Raw genomic sequence first — 21,576 nt, 5'->3', positions numbered from 1 at the left:
TCACAAAGGTTGTTTTATTTTGTTCATTTATTTGGAGAAGACCTCATATTGTAGCCCAGGCTGACCTCAAACTCAGAATTCTTCTGTCTCAGCTTGAACTCCTGGATTACAAGTATGCACCACCACACCTACCATAAACACTGTTTTGTTTTTTGGTTGTTTGTTTTTTTTTTTTTTTTTTTTTTTTTTGGTGTGTGTGTGTTTGTGTTTTGTTTTGTTTTGGTTTGGTTTTTCAAGAAAGGGTTTCTCTGTGTAGCTTAGCAGCCTGTCCTGGAACTCACTCTGTAGCCCAGGCTGGCCTCCAACTCACAGAGATCCACTTGCCTCTGCCTCCCCAGTGCTGGGATTAAAGGCTACCACCACCCGGAGCCTAAGCATTGTTTTAATCCATTAAATTTTGTGTTTCTTTGTTACAAAACAACATTGCCTCAATGGAAGGAGGAGTAAGAAAAATGCCACTACAGAAGAAACCACAGTCCAGCACTTGAGAGGCCGAGGCAGGAAGACTGCTGCCAGTTCAAGGCATCAGGAGAAGGCGGTGATCGCATTGAAAGAACAAACAGCGGAGAGAAGAGCTGTGAGGGTGGAGGACGAAGACATCCCCATCACCACTCATGACCATACCCACCTCACCTGCCTTGGCCCTGAACTTGAAGAATATGAACTGAGTATCACTGATGTTTCATTTGCGGGGCCCAAAGAGCCCTGGTGAGAGCGACAGAATTTAAGAAACTGCACGAGATTAGCAGATGTCCACTTGAGCCCAGGGTCCCTCGGGTAGGTCACCCCCTGTCGCTCTGGGTCAGCACTTGCGCCCTCCAGGGAACAGACATGGATAAGCACAGATTTGCTTTGGCGAGTTCGGCGCGCTCGAGGGTGCCAGGCCCCAGGAATGACCCTGCTACTCTGGGACCTCAGGCCGGGCTGTGCTCCGCTCTCCAGGTGGCCAGACCCGCTCCAAGCCCCCACCAGCTCCTTGTGGTCAAACGCAGGGGGCTTCGGCCCGAGCGAGGTCGCGCGTGAGAGTTACCTAGTTAGCTCCTGACCTGCTCTCAGACGCGTCGGCGAGATCCTGCTCCTCAGCAAGTGGTCCAGGAGGATTGCCAAGGCTGGCTCAACTGCGGTCGCTGGAGTCCGGAATCCACATTCTCAAGGTGCCGGGGTGGAGAGCGACAGAGTAGGAGAACAGACTGCGCCGGACAGTAGCGCCCCTCCCCGGCCCGCCCGGGCCCGCCCCGGCCTGGAGGGCAGAGTGCCACGCCCCCACAGAGCCCGCCCTAGACCTGCCCTGCAGCAGGCCCCGCCCCAAAGAGGCTGGTGGCCCCTCCTTGGCCCCGCCCCGCTAGCGCTGTGCGTCACTTCCTGTCGGCGGAAGGGACGTCCTAAAGCGACCTGAGTCAATTGCTTAGCAACACTAATGCCGCGTCCGGTGTTCCTCTTTTACAGCAAAGAGCCGGCTAGTACAGGAGCCGAGCATTTTGGTATGGTAAGGCTGTGATAGCCTGGACCTCATGTTGCAATACTGACCCCAGAAAACTGTGAAGGGAGGCATCAGTCACCTGAACCAGCAAGAGAAACTCTCTAAGGTTTCTTTTTTCTAGACTGCATATCATTCCATGCACTTGCTGTCCACGCAATTTTCTTCCCTTTACGCACACGCACTCACGCACAGACACGGAGTGAAGGTCAGAGGACAACTTTGCATAGTTGGTTCTCTTCTTCTGCCTTTATGTGGGTTCTTGGGATCAAACTTAGGTTACAAGGCTTGCACAATGGCATGGCAAGGACCTTTACCCACTGAGTCTTCTCACCAGATCTCTTGTTTTTGAGACAGGGTCTGATAGAGCTCAGGCTGGCTTTGAACTTTAAAATCCTTATTCTGAACTATACCTCCCTAGTAGTGTGATTACAGGCATGTGCCATTACAATGGTTTTATACAGTGCTGTAATCTAACCCAGGGCTTTGTATTTGGTAGGTATGCACTCTACCGATTCAGGTATAACACTAGCTTCTGTTTTTTTTTTTTTGGAAGGTGGAGTTCTCATTTACTCAGATTGGCCTTGCGTTTTTTTATTTTATTATTTATTTATTTATTTATTTATTTTGAGACAAGGTTTTTCTCTGTAGCTTGGGCTGACCTAGAACTTGCTTCATAGACCAGGCTGGCCTCGAACTCAGAGATCTGCCTACTTCTGCCTCCTGAATGCTGGGATTAAAAGCATGCGCCACCACTGCCTGACTGGCCTTGCATTTTTTATATGTATCTAAGGCTAGCCTTGAATTCCTGGTTTTCCTGCCTCCATCTTTCATTTGCTGGGATTACAGGCCGGCAACACTACAGTTACTGATTTTGGGGGGGGGGGTACTGGGAGCTAAACCCATGTCCCAGTGCATGTTAGACAAAAATATTCTGTCACTGAGCTATATCCCCAGCCCTCGATACACTTAAAATTGTTAATCTGCTTATTGTTGATGGTGCAGCCTCATTCTGACTATGTATAATTGTTTGGATGAGGGAGAGCTGTCTTGCCAGAGTTTGCTCCTCCTAGGATCTGTTCAAGTAGAAAGGTTTAAGATAATGATTAATATGTGCCTTCAGTTAATGTAAGGAGATAGACAGACATAAAAGGAAGGCAAAATACTAGGTTCTTATCCTACTTTTTATTTACCCTGTGGGCCCAAGTGAGGAGTCAAAACATTTTAGCAAGAACAGCTGATACAGGCTTGTTGCAGTATGGACCTAAGTGTCACTGTTCCTAAGTATCTTGTTGCTCAAATTTGTCAAAAAATTTGTTTAGTTGTTTGATTTTATTCTTTTTTTAAATACACACACACACACACACACACACACACACACACACACACACAGAGTGTTCTGCCTGTGTGTTTGCCTGCAGGCCGTAAGAGGGCACCAGATTTTATTACGGATGGCTGTGAGCCACCATATGGTTCCTGGGAATTGAACTCAGGACCTCTGGAAGAGCAGCCAGTACTCTTAAAGGCTGAGCCATCTTTCCAGTCCTTATTCTTATTTTTAAAATATTTTATTCTTAGTTTTGTGTATGTCAGGGGCGGGTATATGTATGTGACTGCAAGTGCCTCTGAGACCCAGTGAGGTTGTCAAATTTCTTGGAGCTAGGGTTACAGGAAGTTGTGAGCTGCTGGACATGGGTTCTGGGAACTAAACTCTGGTCCTCTGCAAGAGCAGTAGCTCTCTTTACCATGTCTTCATACTCTTGTTTGGTTTTGAAACTGACTGGTGATTCGCCAACACAAAGACATGGCTCTTGCCTGGAAGGGGATAAGAGGTGGTTTATTCTTGAGTCAAATATGCAAGTGACCATGGCACAAAAACCTAGAATCAGTTACCTTGTTGTTGTTTTTGTCTTTTTTGTTATTTTGTCTTTTTTTTTTTTTCAGAGCTGAGGACCGAACCCAGGGCTACCACTGAGCTAAGTCCCCAACCCCAAGAACCTAGAATCAGGTTGCTCCCTGTCTTAGTTAGGGTTCTATTGCTGTGAAGAGACCCATGAACACAGCAGCTCTTATAAATGAAAACATTTAATTGGGACTGTGTGAGAGCTAAAATTACATTTTAAGTTTTAATTAGTATGTCTTAGAGATCCATGAAACAAAAAAAATGCCTCTGATCTATAAGCCCCTTGCCCAAGGACAGATAGTTCCTGAAATTCTGGAGGCTATTGTTTATGGGAGATAACAAGCCATATGTTTTCACTCCCTTTGTTTGACTCATCTGCACCAGATGTGCTTGAACACATGTGGGCAGGAGGTTCACAGGTAGGAAAAAGGCCAGGATTATGCTTGCCCCTGATTGGACCTGACAGGAAATACTTAAGCCTCTGCAAAACTTGATTCGAGGCCATCTTCTGGAAACCCAGAGATGGACCTGGCCAGAGCTCTTCCATCTGGCCAGTATTTAACTTAAGCTTGCTTCAAATTTGACTTTAAATTGGGGTAGTAGTCTTATTCTCAACCAGTGGGATTAACAGCTGGTTTACAGTTTAAAGGTTTAATCCATTATCATTGTGGTGGAGAACATGGCAATGTGCAGGCAGACATGGGGCTAGAGACATAGCTGAGACTTCTACATTTGGACTTTCAGGCAGCAAAAAAAGCAAGTATGACATCATCCTGGCTTGAGCATCTGAGACCTTAAAGCCCGCCCCCAATGACATACTTCTTCCAACAACACCTCACCTATTCCAACAAGGTCACACCTCCTAATAGTATCACTCCCTATGAGCCTATGGGGGCCATTTTTTTTTTTTCAAACCACCATGTCCCAACATTCCTGCTGAATACCATTTCCCAACCTGGGAAAGGTTTTATGAAGTTTTAATTTTTATTTGTTTTTCTTTTTGGACAGGGTTTCTCTACATAACTCCAGCTATACTGGAACTCACTCTGTAGACCAGACTGGCCTTGAATTCACAGATGTAGTTGGAATTTTCTTTGAGCTGCCAACCAGCTCCCAAATAAAGACACAGAGACTTATTATTAATTATGAATGCTTGGCCTTAGCTTAGGCTTGTTCCCTAGCTCTTTTAACTTAATTTAACCTGTTTCTATTCATCTACATTTTTCTCTTGGGGCTTTTTACCTTTCTTTCCTTCTGTATGTCCTACTTTCCTGCTTCCTCCATGTCTGTCTCTTTGGCCCATGGCGTCTCCCTGGCCTCTTTTTCTTTTTTCTTTCAAGTCTAAATTCCTCCTACTTACTCTCCCTGCCTGGAAGTCTCACCCACACCTCCTCCCTCACTATTGGCTGGTCAGCTTTTTATTAGACCAATCAGGTGCCTTAGGCAGGCAAGGTAAAACAGCAACACATCTTTATATAATTAAACAAATGCAACACATCTTTACACAGTTAAACAAATATTTCCCAACACATCTGCCTGCTTCTGCCCCCTGCGTGCTGGGACTGAAGGCAGACATACCTGGCTCATGAAATTTTTATACTTACAGAAAAAAAAATAAAGCCATAAACTGAGACATATATGGTTCACTATGTAGCCTTGTTTGGCCTGTGGCCCTGGCTAACCTGTAATTCCCTACGTAAGTCAGGCTGGTTTCTAACTCACAGAGACTCATCTATAGGTAAAACTCAGATGTAGGAAATGAATAATACTAAGAGGACTAAAGATAGATAGCTCATGATAATTAGGCTCTAGATCAGCAACATTCTAACACCCCATATTCAGGAAGCTCTTTTTTTTTCTTTTTTTCTTCCTTCTTTTCTTTCCTCCCTCCCTCCTTTTTTCCCTTCTTCCCTTCCTTCCTCCTTTCCTTCCTTCCTTCTTTTCTTTCTTTTTAGACAAGGGCACATGTAGTCCAGGCTAGCCTTGAACTCACTATGTAGCTCAAAATGAACTTGAACTTTTTATTCTCCCAATTACTGTAATAACATGTGAACACCTCCCTGCCTGGTTTTATGCTGCACTGGGGATGGAACCCAGAGCACTCTAAGCAAGCAGCACTCTACCAACGGAGCCACATCCTCAGTCCCTCCCTTTTTCCCCTTCATACAGTCATAATCAGTGAACCAGCTTTGTAGAATCTTTAGCATAGGTGTGGGCTTTTTCTGGAAACTTCAATTCACATCATCTATCATCTCCTAATGTAAGATCAGACTGGGACATCCTCATTGACAGACCAGAGCACAAAATGATAAATCAGCCATGCCTTTGGAGAAAAAAAAGTTCAGTGAGAGACAAGAGAAGAAATATCACTATCAGAACCGAGCCATTTGTGTCATCCCTCTCAAAAGCAAGTGAGGAGAGCCCAGGGAAATCATTAACAAGGGAGCTGTAGCTTGGAGAAATGGCTCAGAGGTTAAGAACACTTGCTGTTCTTGCTCAGGATTCACTTTTGGTTTCCAGCACCCACATGGCAGCCCACAAACATTTGTAACTCCAGTTACAAAAAGGGAATTGGTGCTGTAGAATAGTATTTTAAGATGTGTTACGTTTGGCCGGGCAGTGGTGGCACACACCTTTAATCCCAGCACTCAGGAGGCAGAGCCAGGCCGATCTCTGGGAGTTCAAGGCCAGCCTGGGCTCCAGAGTGAGTTCTAGGACAGGTGCAAAGTGAGATCCAAGACAGGCTGCAAAACTACACACAGAAACCCTGTCTGGGGGTGGGGGATATGTGTAACATTTGTTTATGCTGTGGAATATTTGTTTAATGATGCAAAGATGTGTTACATTCTTTTATGTTGCATTTGTTTAATTCTGTGAAACTTTGGTACTTCGCCTGTCTAAAACACCTGATGGCCAATAGTGAGGCAGGAGAAAGGATAGGCAGGGCTGGCAGGCAGAGAGAATAGGGAGGAAAGAAAAAAGAGCAAGAGATAAAGAAGAGGATGCCAGGGGCCAGCCACCCACACAGCCAGCCATGGAATAAGAGTGAAAGTAAGATATACAAAAGAAAAGGAAAAAGCCCAGAGGCAAAAGGTAAATGGGATAATTGAAAGTTAAGAAAAGCTAACAAGAAACAAGCCAAGCTAAAGTCGGGCATTTATAATTAAGATTAAACCTCCTTGTGTGATTTATTTGGGAGCTGGGAGGTGGGCCTCGCAAAAGAGCAAAACAACCAATAATTGGAATATATAATAATGCAAATATTGTACTTTTTTTATTTTTTGAGACAGGGTTTCTCTGTGTAGCCCTGGCTGTCCTGGAACTCACACTGTAGACCAGACTGGCCTCAAACTCAGTCACAGAAATCCACCTGCCTCTGCCTCCCGAGGACTGGGATTAAAGGTGTGTGCCACTACCACCTGGTCAAATATTGTACTATTATGAGTCTGTGTGAAATGGAAACTCCAACAAACAGAGACCACATAAACATTCAGAAAGAGAGAGGACTCTTTAATAAACATATGGGTTAGTTCCTCAAAAAGGTCTAGTCTCATACTGGAAATTTTTACAGCTTATATAGGGTAAGCAGCATTGTCACAAATTTGTCTACCATACTAGGGTGATCTTTTCATTCATGTTCCAAAAGAAATCCTTTAGCTTGAACTTTATGGATCCAAACCCTACCTCCTGAGATTATAGGCATGAATCACATCACTCAGTTTAGTATATTTTATTTGTTTCCATGAAAGTCTCATTAGAAAATAGAATTTGGGAGCTTAAGAGATGGCTCAGCGGTTAAGAGCATCTGGCTGCTCTTCCGGAGGTCCTGAGTTCAATTCCTAGCAACCACATGGTGGCTCACAATCATCTATCTGTCCTCTTCTGGCCTTCAGGCATACATGCAGACAGAACCCTCTATACATACTAAATAAATAAACTTAAAGAAAGGTTTAGGACCGGGCGGTGGTGGTGCACGCCTTTAATGCCAGCACTCGGGAGGCAGAGCCAGGTGGATCTCTGTGAGTTGGAGGCCAGCCTGGGCTACTGAGTTCCAGGAAAGGCGCAAAGCTACACTGAGAAACCCTGTCTCAACAAAAACAAAAAAGAAAGGTTTAGGGACTACGGTGAAATCAGGGTCGGAGTTTCAATCCCGTCTCTAGGTCAATTTGTGACTCCCCCTACCCCACCCAGCGACTCTGGGTGTCCCAAACTACATTTCCCGGCAGGCCCTGCATCAACGTCGACGAACTTCCTCCCAGCATTCCCCGCGGCGGGAAAGCGCCGAGCGGGCTTCAGGCCGACAGACCACCTTTTGCTGCCGCTGTTCCCCTGCTGCCGTTGACTTGTGAGGAGCTTCGCGGCCGTCCCCACTGGCCACCATGTCCGCCCAGGCGCAGATGCGGGCCCTGCTGGACCAACTCATGGGCACTGCTCGGGACGGTGAGTCTGAGCGGCCGTCCAGGCGCTGGGCGGGGGCGGGAGCAAGGCGAGGCCGCCTGGCAGCCTGAGGCGAGGGCCGTGACAGTATGCGCCTGCGCGGGGCGCCATTCCTTTTCCCCCGCTCGCCGACCCCAGGCGCTGGGCCTTTGTCTGATCCGCTTGGCTTGCGAGGCTGCTGCGGCCGCCGTGTCCTTCTCGTCCCGGCGGTCTCCTCCCTGAGAGTCCGATCCGACTGTGGGGCTTTATCCCCCTCCCATTTTCCGTCATGCGACTTCCTCTTGGTCGGCACCGCGGCTCGGCGCCGCCCGGCATACTGGAGCTTCGGCGAAGGGCTGGAACCAGCGCGGGCTCCTGGGCGCTGGCTGCCGAGTGGCAGAATTCCTCTGATACTCCTCGGAGGAGAGGCGACCCCCGAGGAGCTGGACGGGTTTCGAAAACTCTTGCTCCGTACGGTTACAAGGGGAGCCGTAAATGAGCATTTCTAACGTGGGTTCCTCCGTGTACTTTCCTAGTCTTCCCACCCTCATTTCCCAGCCTCACAAACCAGCCTTGGTTTAGTCAGCTCTTGGCATTCGTTAGGTAGGTGGTTCTGTAGGGAGGCGTGCAAGATCATGGTGGTGTCTCAGGAGAAACCAGTTGCATCCTAGCAAAGCTAGATCCCTGCTGTGGTTTTGTGTTTTCATTTTTACTAAAGTAATGAAGTTGTAATTTCACACTGGCACATTTCGCAGGGCTGTGCAGATTCTTTGCACCTTATTTCATAGGTCAATAAGTGCTTTTAGCTTTCTTTGTATGTTGAGTTGCTTTTGAATTGCTTCCCATATTTTTATTTCATACAAACTGAACAATTGTGGCCCCTCTATTTTATTTATAAAGGTTCAGTGTATCTTTGCCTGCCTACATCAATCTGCAAGGGAGTTGCAGAAAAGCCTCATGTTCATCGAGCCGTGAGTCACAACCAATTTCTAAGCTGTTATAACAAAAAAGTGTTTGCTTTTTTTCCACAAGTAACTTTAAAAGTGTAGTTTAGAAAGAAAACATTTTCAGTAAAAAGACACTACATTAATCCTGGATGCTTGCAAATCCTGAAATATATTCCTCCTTGACTATTACACAGCACTGTGTCCTATACACAGATTAGCCTTAAAATTTGTCACATACCACTTTGCCTTTACTTTTATGTATCATTCCCCCTGACTTCCTTACTGCAGGTGTGGGCAAGAAAACTTTTCCTTTAAAACTTTTCAACAGCGGGCATAAAATTCTGCAGCTGAGTTCTTGAAGAATGCAGATGGGTACAGTATGTGTTGGAGTTCACAGTGTGTATTGACTAACCTGATTCTTTTTTGCTTTCTTTGGTATTGTCTTGTTAAAAGTGACTCCCAGGTGCCAACTTCCATTTTTAAGGGTGGGGATAAAAGGGGAATAAGAAGAAAAGGTCTAGAGATATTGAACAGTTAGTGATAGAGCCTGAAAGCTTTCTCCTTATTGCAGTTTTTGATAAACCACTGCCTATAATTGACTACAACAAAAAGATTAATAAATAGCTTTGCTTGGTGGAAATGACCAGCTCTAAGTCATATGTGGTAGATTCATGGCACTCTGATTACATAGGTCTTAGTGTCTCATTGCCCATATGTGTATTTGGGCTGGTGCCTTTTGTTGGTGCTCACTCTTACTTCTAACTCCTTGACTTAATGATGGAGTTAGATGTGATTAAGTGTGCGGCTTCATAAAATACTTAGCTTAAAACAAATCTGTATTCCTTTCCAGTTGTAAATATCTTTAGATCAGTTTCTTAGTGTATGTGATGGAGAGAATACAGAAATGCTAGTCTGCAAATCATCCAGGTGTATTGTTGTGCCACGTAGCCTTGTGTAGTTAATGAGATAATACTTTATTTAAAACTACAAATGAATTTCAGGAGATGAAACCAGACAGAGGGTCAAGTTTACAGATGACCGTGTCTGCAAGAGTCACCTTCTGGATTGCTGCCCCCATGACATCCTTGCTGGGACGGTAGGTGCATTCCAGAGTCTTATGGATTACTCAGACGGGGTGGGACAGTAGATGTGAGAATTTTCTTTACCCCAAGAGTAATATTTTTTAAAATTACATAATAGGGGGCTGGAGAGATGGCTCAGAGGTTAAGAGCACTGACTGCTCTTCCAGAGGTCCTGAGTTCAATTCCCAACAACCACATGGTGGCTCACAACCATCTGTAATGAGATCTGGTATCCTCTTCTGACCTGTAGTCATACATGCTGTATACAAAATAAATAAATAAATCTTTTAAAAAAAATTACATAATAGGGGCTAGAGAGGTAGCTCAGTGGTTAAGAACATTTGTTGCTCTTGTGGAAGACCGGTGTTTGATTCCCAGTACCCACATCTGTAACTCTATTCCAGGAGATCTGACACCCACTTCTGAACTCTTCAGTAACTACATTCATATGCATATACCCATACATAGGCACATGCTATACATCATTTTAAAATAGTAAAAATAAGCCTTAAAAATTAAATAATTTAATGTTTAAAAACACAACTTTTGTTGGTCAGTGGTGGCGGCATGCCTTTAATCCCAGCACTCGGGAGGCAGAGCCAGGCGGATCTCTGTGAGTTTGAGGCCAGCCTGGGCTACCAAGTGAGCTCCAGGAAAGGCGCAAAGCTACACCGAGAAACCCTGTCTCAAAAAACCAAAAAAAAAAACAACAAAAAACCACAACTTTTAGGATTAGAATTGCTGAAACACTCACTTTATCCTGTGTATAAAGAATTACATGGCTGGAGAGATGGCTCAGTGGTTAAGAGCACTCACTGGTTGTCTTTCTAGAGGACCCAGGTTCAATTCCTAGGACTCATTCAGCAGTTCACAACTGTCTTAACTCCAGTCCTAGGGGATTTGACACCCTCTTGGGGTCTCTTCAAGACCATCCATGTACATAGTATACAGACATACATGCAGGCAAAATATCCATACATGTAAAAATAAAATAAAAAGGAATGTAAACAAATTGCAGGAGAATTGGTGCCCATCTTTTATCTTAAAAAAAAAAAAAAGTTCTTGGTGCATGAGCTGGCTTTCCGGAGCCCATTGCCTATGATGGGGATCCTTGCTCAGCCTTGATGCAGTGGGGAGGGGCTGCCTTAACTGAATGTACCAGGCTTTGCTGACTCCCGTAGTAACCCATACCTTTTTGGAGGAAGGGTTGAGGCGGGGGAACAGGAGGAGGGATGGGAGGGGAATCTGTGGTTGATAACGTAGATTGAGTGGGAAAATTAATTTTTTTTGGTTTTTCGAGACAGTTTCTTTGTATAGCTTTGCGCCTTTCCTGGAACTCCCTTTGGAGACCAGGCTGGCCTCGAACTCACAGAGATCCGCCTGCCTCTGCCTCCCAAGTGCTGGGATTAAAGGTGTGTGCCACCACCGCCTGTCAGAAAATTTCTTAAATAAAAAAAAAATAGTTGAGTATTTCACACACATACAATGTATTTTAGTCACAATCATCCCTCCACTCCCCCCCCCCTTTTTTTTTTTTTTTTGGATTTTCGAGACAGGGTTTCTCCATGTAGTTTTGGTTCCTGTCCTGGAGCTCGCTCTGTAGCCCAGGCTAGCCTCGAACTCACAGAGATCTGCCTACCTCTGCCTCCCAAGTGCTGGGATTAAAGGCTTAGTATGCCACCACCACCTGGCTTTGTTTGTTTGTTTGTTTGTTTGTTTTCAAGACAAGGTTTCACAGTGTGGCCTGACTGTCCTGAAACTTACTCTGTAGACTAGGCTGGGCTCAAGCACACAGAGATCCATCTTCCTCTGCCTCCCGAGTGCTGGTATTAAAGGCTTGTGCCACTGCTGCCCAGCTCATTCCTCCAGTGTTAGTAGATTTGTTTTTGAGGGTTTCATGGCACACTCGGAGTGGGGGCTGTGGGGGAAGTGAATGTTTTTCAAGTAGAGTTCCATTTAGCATGCAAAATTTGTTGCTCTTCAAATTATAGATTGTTGGTAGAGCTTTTGAGTTATGAAACATTTCAGTATAAAATCTGTAGCAGGTTTTTTTTGAAAATTTGGTTGATCTTGTTTAATTTCAAGTTGGATGTATGTTAGGCTTTTATTCTGGCATGATATATTTTTTTTTTCATTTTTTTCTAGCATGATATTTTCATCAGTACACATACACACTTAATTTTATTTGTGTGTAGGCCTGAGTACATGTCTACAGAGGGCAGAGAAATGCATTGGATCCTCTGGGATTGGAATTATAAGTGGTTATGAATCTTTTTGATATGGTTGCCAGGAACTGAATCCAGGTTTCTGAAAGACCAGCAAATGCTTTTAATTATAGAACCATGTTTTCTTTTTTTTGTCAAAGATTTATTTATTTATTTGTTTATGTGAGTGCTGTATATGCACGTATGTCTTTATGCTAGAAGAGAACATCAAATCCCACTACAGATAATTGTGAGCCTTGTGGTTGCTGGGAACTGAATACTGGACCTCTGGAAGAGCAGCCAGTGCTCTTAATCGCTGAGCCATCTATCTAGCCACTCCCGCTTCATGTTTTTAGTCCCTGTTTTTTTTTTTTTTTTTTAAGTTTGTGTGTATGTGTGTGTCTGTCTGTCTGTCTGTTCATATAAGTACCAAGGTGTTTGTGTATAAGTCAGGATTATTTATTTATTTATTTATTATGTATACAGTGTTCTATCTACATGCCAGAAGAGAGCACAGGATCTCATTATAGATGGTTCTGAGCTGCCATGTGATTTCTGGGAATTGAACTCAGGACCTCTAGAAGAGCAGCTAGTGCTCTTAACCTCTGAGCCATCTCTCCAGCACCTGGAGGGATGATTCTTTCCACACTATTGGATCTGGGGGTTGAATTCAGATTATCAAGTGACTTTTCTTGCTGAGTCTTTACAGCCCCTAGTATAAAATAATTGAGGATTACCTTGATTGCATAGTTTTTCAACTCAAGAAATCTGTACTGTCAAATACCTGTAGTCTCTGAACAGTACAAATAAAAATGCTAGTTTTGTAGAATGTGCTTTCATTTTAAATTAAGTAAGACTATAAACAATGGAGAAAATCATCTTTATTTCAGCTACTTAGAGTGAAAAATCTTACAGAGGACCAGTTTAAGGCTTCACAACTATTATGAAGAATGTAAACCAACCACTGATTATATGACTATACGTGTGCCAAAGAAAACATTTCATGGTGAATCATGGATTTAAAAAAAATGTATTATTGTATTTATGCATGTATGTGTTCATGCACTCAAGCAGAGGCCAGAGGATAGTGACTGTTGTCCTATTATCACTAGTCACCTAATCCCTTGAGACAGAGGGGTTTTTTTTAGATTAATTTAAATTATGTATACAGTGTTCCGTCTGCATGTGTGCTTGTAGGCCAGAAGAGAATACCAGATCTCTCCACGGATGGTTGTAAGCCACCATGTGGTTGCTGGGAATTCAACTCACGACCTCTGGAAGAGCAGTCAGTGCTCTTAACTGCTGAGCCATCTCTCCAGCCCCCAGAGTCTTTTTTTTTTTTTTTTTTTGAGACAGGATTTCTCCGTGTAGCCCTGGCTGTCCTGGGACTTGCTCTGTAGACCAGGCTGGCCTCCAACTCACAGAGATCTGCCTGCCTCTGCCTCCTGAGTGCTGGGATTAAAAGTGTGCCACACCACTGCCTGGCAAGACAGAGAGCTTTACTGAGCCTGGAGCTCATTGTACCCAGAGCTTATGGAGTTCTGGCTGTGTGGACAGCCAGTAAAACAGCATCAAATCCTCCTCCACTTTCCCCCAGTGCTGTGGTTACAGATAGATGTTGCAGTGCCTGCATAATTAAATGGGTGATGGGTTCTGAACATTCATGTTTGAGCAGCAAGCATGTGTTCTTACTGACTTAGCCATCTCCCCAGCCAACCCTGCCCACTTTTTTGTGTATGAGTCAAGGTCATATGCTGACCTCAAAATCACTATACAGTTGAATCTGGGCCCGAACTCCTGATCTTCCTATCTCTCATAGTGATTTTGTTAACATGCCCTCTGACTTGATGCCATAAGTTTCAGGGTAAAAATTTCCTGTTGCTATTTAGACCACCAGAGCAGGAGATACCTGCACAGTCCTGTACTCAGGATTTATATAAGCATTACAAACTCCAGTGTAGTTGCTATACATGTGCTTAGAATACATAATAATACATTGTAGCCAGTCTTATTGACAATATATCACTTTTGATAAAACCTCTAATTTCTCTCTCTTTTTTTTTTAAGATTTATTTATTTATTATGTATACAGTGTTCGCCTGCATATATCCCTTCAGGTCAGAAGAGGGTACCAGGTCTCATTGTAGATGGTTGTGAGCCACTATGTAGTTGCTGGGAATTGAACTCAGGACCTCTGGAAGAACAGCCAGCCAGTGCTCTTAACCTTTGAGCCATCTCTCCAGCCCAAAACCTCTTATTTCACACCTAAATTATATTATATTTATTTATATTGGGCACCTAAATTATAAATCTGGGCTGTTAATGATTAGGAGGATATTTATTTTATGTGTATGCATGTTTTGCCTGGATATATATTTATGTGCAACACTTGTGTTGGGTGCCCTTGGAGGTCAGAAGAGGTATCAGATACCCTGGGACTAAAGTTATGAATGGTTGTGGGACATCAAAAGAATAAGAGGATGCTTACTGTGGGCTCTGATTTAGCCTGTTCTTTATTCCCTTTAGTAAACAAAGATTTATAATACAGTTATCAAAACCTGATTTCTTTGTTACCACCCCCCACCCCCCCCCCCCCCCACACACACTTGTTTTTGGAGACAAGGTCTCTCTATGTAGATCAGGATGCTTCCTCACAGAGATCCACTTGCCTCTGCCTCCTAAGCAATGAGATTAGAGGTGGATTACTTTTCTAGCATGGAGCATCTTGACTAGTACTGCCTAGAAACTTGATACAGTGAACTGTATTCTTGCCCTTACCAATCCCATATCTTGCCTTCCTCTTTATTGGATGCTTGGGATAATGGAAAAATAAAAGTAAAATTGGCAAAGGCTAATACTTCTTTTTTTTTCTTTTTTTTTTTTTGAGACCGGGTCTCTATATAGCCCTGGAACACAGAGTTTCCTCAAGTGCTGGGATTAAAGAAATGCACCATCATGCCCACTAGTTTCTTTTCTGTTCTTTTTTTTTTTGAGCTGAGGATAGAACCCAGGGCCTTGCACTTGCTAGGGAAGTGCTCTACCACTGAACTAAATTCCCAACCTATCCACTAATTTCTTACCTTCTGACTTCTGAAGGCATCAGGCAAAATACTTACAAATATAAAATAAATAAATTTTTTTTAAATTTTTTTTTTTTTTTTTTTTTAACGAGACAGGATTTCTCTGTGTGGCCCTGGCTGTCCTGGAACTCACTCTGTAGACCAGGTTGGCCTCGAGCTCAGGATCCACCTGCCTCAGCCACCTGAGTTCTGGGATTAAAGGTGTGTGCCACCACTCCCCAGCTAAATAAAAGGTTACATGTTGTTTCTTTTTTGCTTATGACATGGTCTCCTGTTGCCTGGGCTGACCCAGAACTTACTACGTTGCTGAAGATGACCTTTCATTCCTGACCCGCCCACCTTTTACCAAGGACTCCAGTTACAGAAATGTGCCTAGCTTCATTTCTTTTGTTGGAAATGGGCTATGTAGCCCACGTTGGCCTTGAATTTACTATCCTGTTGCCACTCAGCCTCTTAAAGTTTTGAGATTATTAGCATATGCCATTATATTTGGTCCATTTCTTAATTTATTATCTATAAAACTTGTTTATTTCAGTGAAAGTTGATATGCTAAATTTTAATTACATGCTTTCTAGAATGAGTGTTAATGTTTTTCTTTTTTTTAATTTCCCACAGCGCATGGATTTAGGAGAATGTACCAAAATCCACGACTTGGCCCTCCGAGCAGATTATGAGATTGCAAGTAAAGAAAGAGACCTGTTTTTTGAATTAGATGTAAGTCTTTTTAGATGTTTGTTTATCTGTGCTGCAAAATATCAATCACTACTGAAAGCAGTGTAATGTTTGTAAGTTACAAAGCAAAATAATTAAATAAGCACTTATTAAGAATCTTAATTTCTGGAACACAGCAGATGCCATCTTATATTCATGTGATTCTCAATTTATTACTGTAATGAATTTCATGTTTGCTTTTTTATGTGTTGCATATAGCTCATGCTGGTAGCACATGCTATGTAGCCAAGGATAATCTTGAACTCCTGAGCCTCTTCCCTCTGAGTGCTGTGAGCCATGTGCCATCATGGTAGATTTATGTAGTGTTGGCAGTTGAACTCAGAGCCTCATGCATGTTAGGAAAAAATTTTTTCTTTTAATTTTTATTTTATTTTATTTTTTATTTATTTTTTATTTATTTTTTTTTTTTTTGTTTTTCGAGACAGGGTTTCTCTGTGTAGCTTTGTGCCTTTTCCTGGAACTCACTTGGTAGCCCAGGCTGGCCTCGAACTCACAGAGATCCGCCTGCCTCTGCCTCCCGAGTGCTGGGATTAAAGGCGTGCGCCACCACCGCCGGCTTTTATTTTATTTTTTGCCTAATGTCATTTATTGAAGGAGGGAGGTCTTAAATACAGGCTTACAGCACAGTGGGAGAACCCCAGAGGGCAGAAGTTCCCTAGGATGTTTTGCAATCTTGCATCTAAGCTGTTAACGCCCATTATGCAGGATACACAGACAAGGACTTTCCCTTAAGCATTCAGGAGGGTCAAACCGGCAAGGAATTAGCATAGGGAGGATATCAAGGTCAAGGTCAACAGTTACCCAAAACGGGGCCAGGGCCCTACAGGTCCCCCTTTACTATAAAATGAGCTTCTGACTTAGGTTGCGTGGGATATCAGCAGGTCACCTGTGTAGTTCTGGTGCCTGTCCTGGATCTTGCTCTGTAGACCATGCTGGCCTGTAACTCACAGAGATTCACCTGGCTCTGCCTCCCTACTGCTGGGATTAAAGGCATGCGCCACCACCGCCCTATTTCTTTATAAGACAAAAGTGGATACATTGATTATGTTCCTGGCACTTACCAGCCCCTAGGGACCTTTTTGTTTTTTTGAGACAGGGTTTCTCTGTGTAGCTTTGGAGCCTGTCCTGGAACTCACTCTAGCCCAGGCTGGCCTGGAACTCACAGAGATCCGCCTGACTCTGTCTCCCAAGTGCTGGGATTAAAGGCGTGCGCCACCATCGCCCAGCCCCCCCTTTTTTTTTATTGTGTGTACAGTGTTCTGTCTGCATGTTTGCCTGCATGACAGAAGAGGGTATCATCTCATTATAGATGGTTGTGATCCACCATGTGGTTTTGGGGGATTGAACTCAAGACCTGGAAGAACAGTCAGTGCTTTTAACCTCTGAGCCATCTCTCCAGCCCCCTCCTGAGGTCTTAAGCTCAATTCCCAGCAGCTACATGGTAGCTCACAACTACCTGCAATGAGATCTGGTGCCCTCTTCTGACATGCAGGCAAAACACTGTATATGTAATAAATAAAGAAATGTTGCCAGATGGTGGTGGCGCACGCCTTTAATCCCAGCACTCCGTAGGAAGAGCCAGGCAGATCTCTGTGAGCTCGAGGCCAGCCTGGTCTACAGAGCGAGATCCAGGACAGCCAGGGCTATACAGAAAAACCCTGTCTTGGTGGGAGGGAGGGGGGAGATAGTGTTCTGGGCTGGAGAGATGGCTCAGTAGTTAAGAGCACTGATTGCTCTTCCAGAGGTCCTGAATTCAATTCCCAGCAACCACGTGGTGACTCACAACAATCTGTAATGAGATCTGGTGCCATCTTCTGGCCTGCAGGGACACATGCAGGCAGAACATTGTATATATAATAAATAAATAAATCTTTTAAAAAAAATCTTAAAAAGAAAAAATATTTCAAGGAGGCTGACAAATTGGATTAATGGGTAAAGAGGCTTGCTGTCAGGCCTGACAACTTGAGTTCACTCACTAGAGCCTACATTGTGGAAGGAAAAAACTCCCTTAAGATGTCCTTTGACCTCCACGTGTGGCATATGCATTCCCCACAACACACACATACAAACACAAAATTAAAAATATTAGCACGTCAGGGATTCCCACATCTGTGGATGGGAAAAATAGGAGAAATGACAGCCAACAGAGGCATATTTTCCCTTGTAAGATATGTAAATTTTAGAACCTAATGTATAGTTTTGTGACTGAGTATTTTAGAGATTTTGAAAGAGAATAGGGCTGAAGTATTTTCAAGTAAACATAACTGAGTTCATGATTGTGTTAACTTTTTATAATCATTTTATGTTGTAAATGTATGTGTTAGATACCTTTTTTGTTTTTCAGTAGAAAAGTTAGATATAATATTGACGTGTAAAATAATCTTGTAAACTAAGACAAATTATTTGAAATATGTACAGGGATGCTCTTACTTCCTCTCTCCTTTTTTTTTTTTTTTTTTTTCGAGACAGGGTTTCTCTGTGTAGTCCTGGAGCTCGATCTGTAGACCAAGCTGGCCTGGAACTCACAGAGATCCACCTGGCTCTGCCTTCTGAGTGCATGGGATCAAAGGCCTGTGCCACCACCGCCTGGCTAATTTTCTTTACATATAAAATTCTTTCTCTTTTGAGATAGTATTTCATGTAGCTCAGGCTTGGTGTAACTAAGTTCTCATCCTCTCCCTCTGCTTCCCACCAGGTTGGATTTATGTCACGGTTGGGATGAAACCCAGGGCTTTGTGCCTAATAGGCAAGCATTCTACTTACTGGGCTATATCCCCAGCAGGTATTGAACAATTTTTAAATATTTAATGTATTTATTTTTTAGACAGGATCTCATTGTAGCCCTGGCTGGGCATGAATTCAGATCCTTCTGTCTCTGCTAGGATTTAAGATATGTTTCACCAGGCTCAGGAATTTTTTTTTAGATTGAAATTTACTTATTTTGGGCACTAGAGAGATGATTTAGCAGTGGAAAATGCTGGTTGTTCTAGAGGACCTGGCTTTGTTTCCCAGCACCTGCAGGATGGCTCACAACTGTTCATAACTCTAATCCCAGGGGAGCTGATGCCCTCTTGGCTGTTGCCAGCACAGTACACATGGGGTATGTAGACATACATACAGGCAAAATATTCATAAAATTTTTTTAAATTTAATTTTGAGATAGGGATTATAGGTGTGTGCTTCTATAACAAGCTCTCCCTGCCACCTTTTTTTTTTTTTTTTTTGAGACAGGGTCCTTAACCTAACATAGTACTGGTTCTCTTGGAACTCACTATTGTAGACTAGGCTGCCCTCAGACTCACAAAAGACCTACCTGCCTTTTCCTCCTGAGTGCTGGAATTTAAGACAGCACCACCACTCTTGACTATACCAAGCATTTTAATGAGTGCTGGGGATTGAACTCCGGTCCCCATGCTTGTATGGCAAACACTTAACTAAGCCATCTCTTCAACCTCTGGAGTTGGTATTTTAATGAATTTTACTAAGTAGTTCAGTTTTGTATTAAACTCAAAAATCTTGCCTCAGTGAGAGGATTATAGGCATGTACCACCAAGCGAGCTCCTTGAGTAGATATTTTATATGACTTTGGGAACTTATATCTTTTATAAATTTAAAATATTGATATCCTTTGGGTTACTTCTAAAGAATTGTTAAAAATTGCTCATCATTTTCTAAAGGTAGAGCCTGCTTAGTGGTAGAGCATTTGCATAGCTTGTGGAAGGTCCTGGGTTTGATCTCTAGCACCTTCAGAAGAAAAGAGAAGGGGACGGAGTGGTGGTGGTGGCACATGACTTTAATCCCAGCACTAGGGATGCAGAGACGGGCAGATCTCTGTGAGTTCAAGACCAGCTTGATCTACAGAGTGAGTTCCAGGACAGCCAGGACTACACAGAGAAACTCTTTCTTGAAAAACAAAAAGCAAACGAAAAAGAAAAAGAGAAGTGGGGGGAGGGAGGGTGAGAGGGAGAAAAGGAAATTGCTCAAAAGAAATACTTGTGTGTAGGCCGAGCGGGTGGCGCACGCCTTTAATCCCAGCACTCAGGAGGCAGAGCCCGGCTGATCTCTGTGAGTTCAAGGCCAGCCTGGGCTACATAATGAGTTCTAGGACAGGCGCAAAGCTACACAGAAAAATCCTGTTTTCGGGGGGAAAAAAAAAGAGAAAGAAAGATACTTGTGTGAGAAGTATGAGATTGTATGACTGTATGAGCTGTTTACTGGGTCATTTTCAATTAGTGAAGAAGTAGTAATAAAACATCTATTTATAGGAGGGATTAAGGACATTGGTGTTGAGAACTGGTTTAATGGGACAGGAGAGATGTCTCAGAGGTTAGAGCGCATACTCCTCTTGCAGAAGACTGGAGCTTGGTTCCTATCAAGCACGTTGAATGGCTCACAACTGCCTGTAACTCCAGCCCCAGGAGACCCACTGCCCTCTCTGGACTCCATGGATACCTACACTCATGTGCATATCTACATACAGACATGAACATATATACATAATTAAAAAATAAAAAATAAAAATACTTGTTTACTACTGTGCAGCAGAAGAGCATAGATTTTGGATATGATGTGAGTTGGAGGTGAGCTCAATTGAGTCCTGTTCTCATGTGGGGCCTCTAGCTCCACTGTCCACCCTTCCCTCCCAAGTAATATACACACAAAGCACTTTTTTTTTTTTTTTTTTTGGTTTTTCGAGACAGGGTTTCTCTGTGTAGCTTTGCCTCTGTGTAGCTTTGCGCCTTTCCTGGAACTCGCTTTGGAGACCAGGCTGGCCTCGAACTCACAGAGATCCGCCTGGCTCTGCCTCCCGAGTGCTGGGATTAAAGGCGTGCGCCACCACCGCCCGGCCACAAAGCACTTTTAAAAAGATTTTATTTTGCTGGGCAGTTGGTGGCACATGCCTTTAATCCCAGCACTCAGGAGGTAGAGGTAGGCGGATCTCTGTGAGTTCAAGGCCAGCCTGGGCTACCAAGTGAGTCCCAGGAAAGGCGCAAAACTACACAGAGAAACCCTGTCTCGGAAAAAAAAAAAAAAAAAAAATTTATTTTATATATGTGTATGTGTCTGTATGTGGATATGTGTATATGAGTTAAGGTGCCTGAGGAAGCCAGAGATACCAGATCCCTTTGGAGTTGGAATTACATACAGTTGTGAGTCACCTGACAAACTTGGGTCTTATTCAAGAACAGCTTTGGTTTTTAACCACTGGGCCACCTGGCCAGTCCCACAAAGCACTTTTTTGGTTCTCATTAGTGATAATGTATTTCTAAATTGAGGAATGCATAGCTTGTCTGTAAAAACACATGCCTTCCTTGTCCTCTGGAGACAGCCAAAGCATCAGGTTAATATTACTGCTGCAAACATACCTTGGTTAATATCCTTTTAGCCATATTTCAGAGTAGTTCCCAGAAGGAGCATGTCCTTGTGATTCTCTATGCTAGCAAAAGAAAAAAAAACACAAACAAAAACAGGTGTGGATGTTGCATTCATAGAAACTTTCTAGAATGATGTCACAGGTAAATTCAAACATTGTATATAAGTTCTCACTATAAATTCTTTCTTTTTTTTTTTTTTTGGTGGTTGTTATTTGATACAAGGTTTTGCAATGTAGCTGTGGCTGTTGTGATTCTCACTAGGTAGACCAGGTTGGCCTCCAACTCACAGGAGATCTGCATGAGTCTATACCTGGGATTTGAGGAGTATGTTACCATGCCCAACTTACCTTTAAAAAGTTT

General features: G+C 43.3%; 2 protein-coding genes across 9 annotated transcripts in view; one reads left to right on the top strand and one right to left on the bottom strand.

The window, feature by feature from the left end:
• Fam234a (family with sequence similarity 234 member A) overlaps positions 1 to 1,245 on the bottom strand; it is a 33,287-nt gene extending 32,042 nt beyond the window's left edge. For 3 of the 5 annotated variants that reach the window (XM_037200721.1, XM_028893343.2, XM_028893346.2), the window contains exon 1: positions 1,047 to 1,245. The gene's annotated coding sequence lies outside the window, so the exon portion shown is untranslated. Of the gene's footprint in view, positions 1 to 1,030 lie in introns of all 5 variants that reach the window. The other 2 variants (XM_028893344.2, XM_037200722.1) reach the window with 1 other exon arrangement.
• Positions 1,246 to 7,625: 6,380 nt separating this feature from the next.
• Positions 7,626 to 21,576, top strand: part of Luc7l (LUC7 like) — a 34,788-nt gene continuing 20,837 nt past the window's right edge. Inside the window, exons 1-4 of one of the 4 annotated variants that reach the window (XM_028893372.2) lie at positions 7,728 to 7,820; positions 8,697 to 8,767; positions 9,745 to 9,839; positions 15,725 to 15,823. In XM_028893372.2, the coding sequence (XP_028749205.1) occupies positions 15,728 to 15,823 (96 nt within the window). In that variant the 5' untranslated portion in view covers positions 7,728 to 7,820; positions 8,697 to 8,767; positions 9,745 to 9,839; positions 15,725 to 15,727. Of the gene's footprint in view, positions 7,821 to 8,214; positions 8,307 to 8,696; positions 9,840 to 15,724; positions 15,824 to 21,576 lie in introns of those variants that run through there. The other 3 variants (XM_028893371.2, XM_028893369.2, XM_028893370.2) reach the window with 3 other exon arrangements.

This window comes from Peromyscus leucopus, chromosome 8b (assembly GCF_004664715.2).
Source record: "Peromyscus leucopus breed LL Stock chromosome 8b, UCI_PerLeu_2.1, whole genome shotgun sequence".
Classification (NCBI taxonomy): domain Eukaryota; kingdom Metazoa; phylum Chordata; class Mammalia; order Rodentia; family Cricetidae; genus Peromyscus; species Peromyscus leucopus.
Note: the sequence above shows the minus strand (reverse complement) of the source record. Positions and strands in the feature narration are given on the sequence as shown.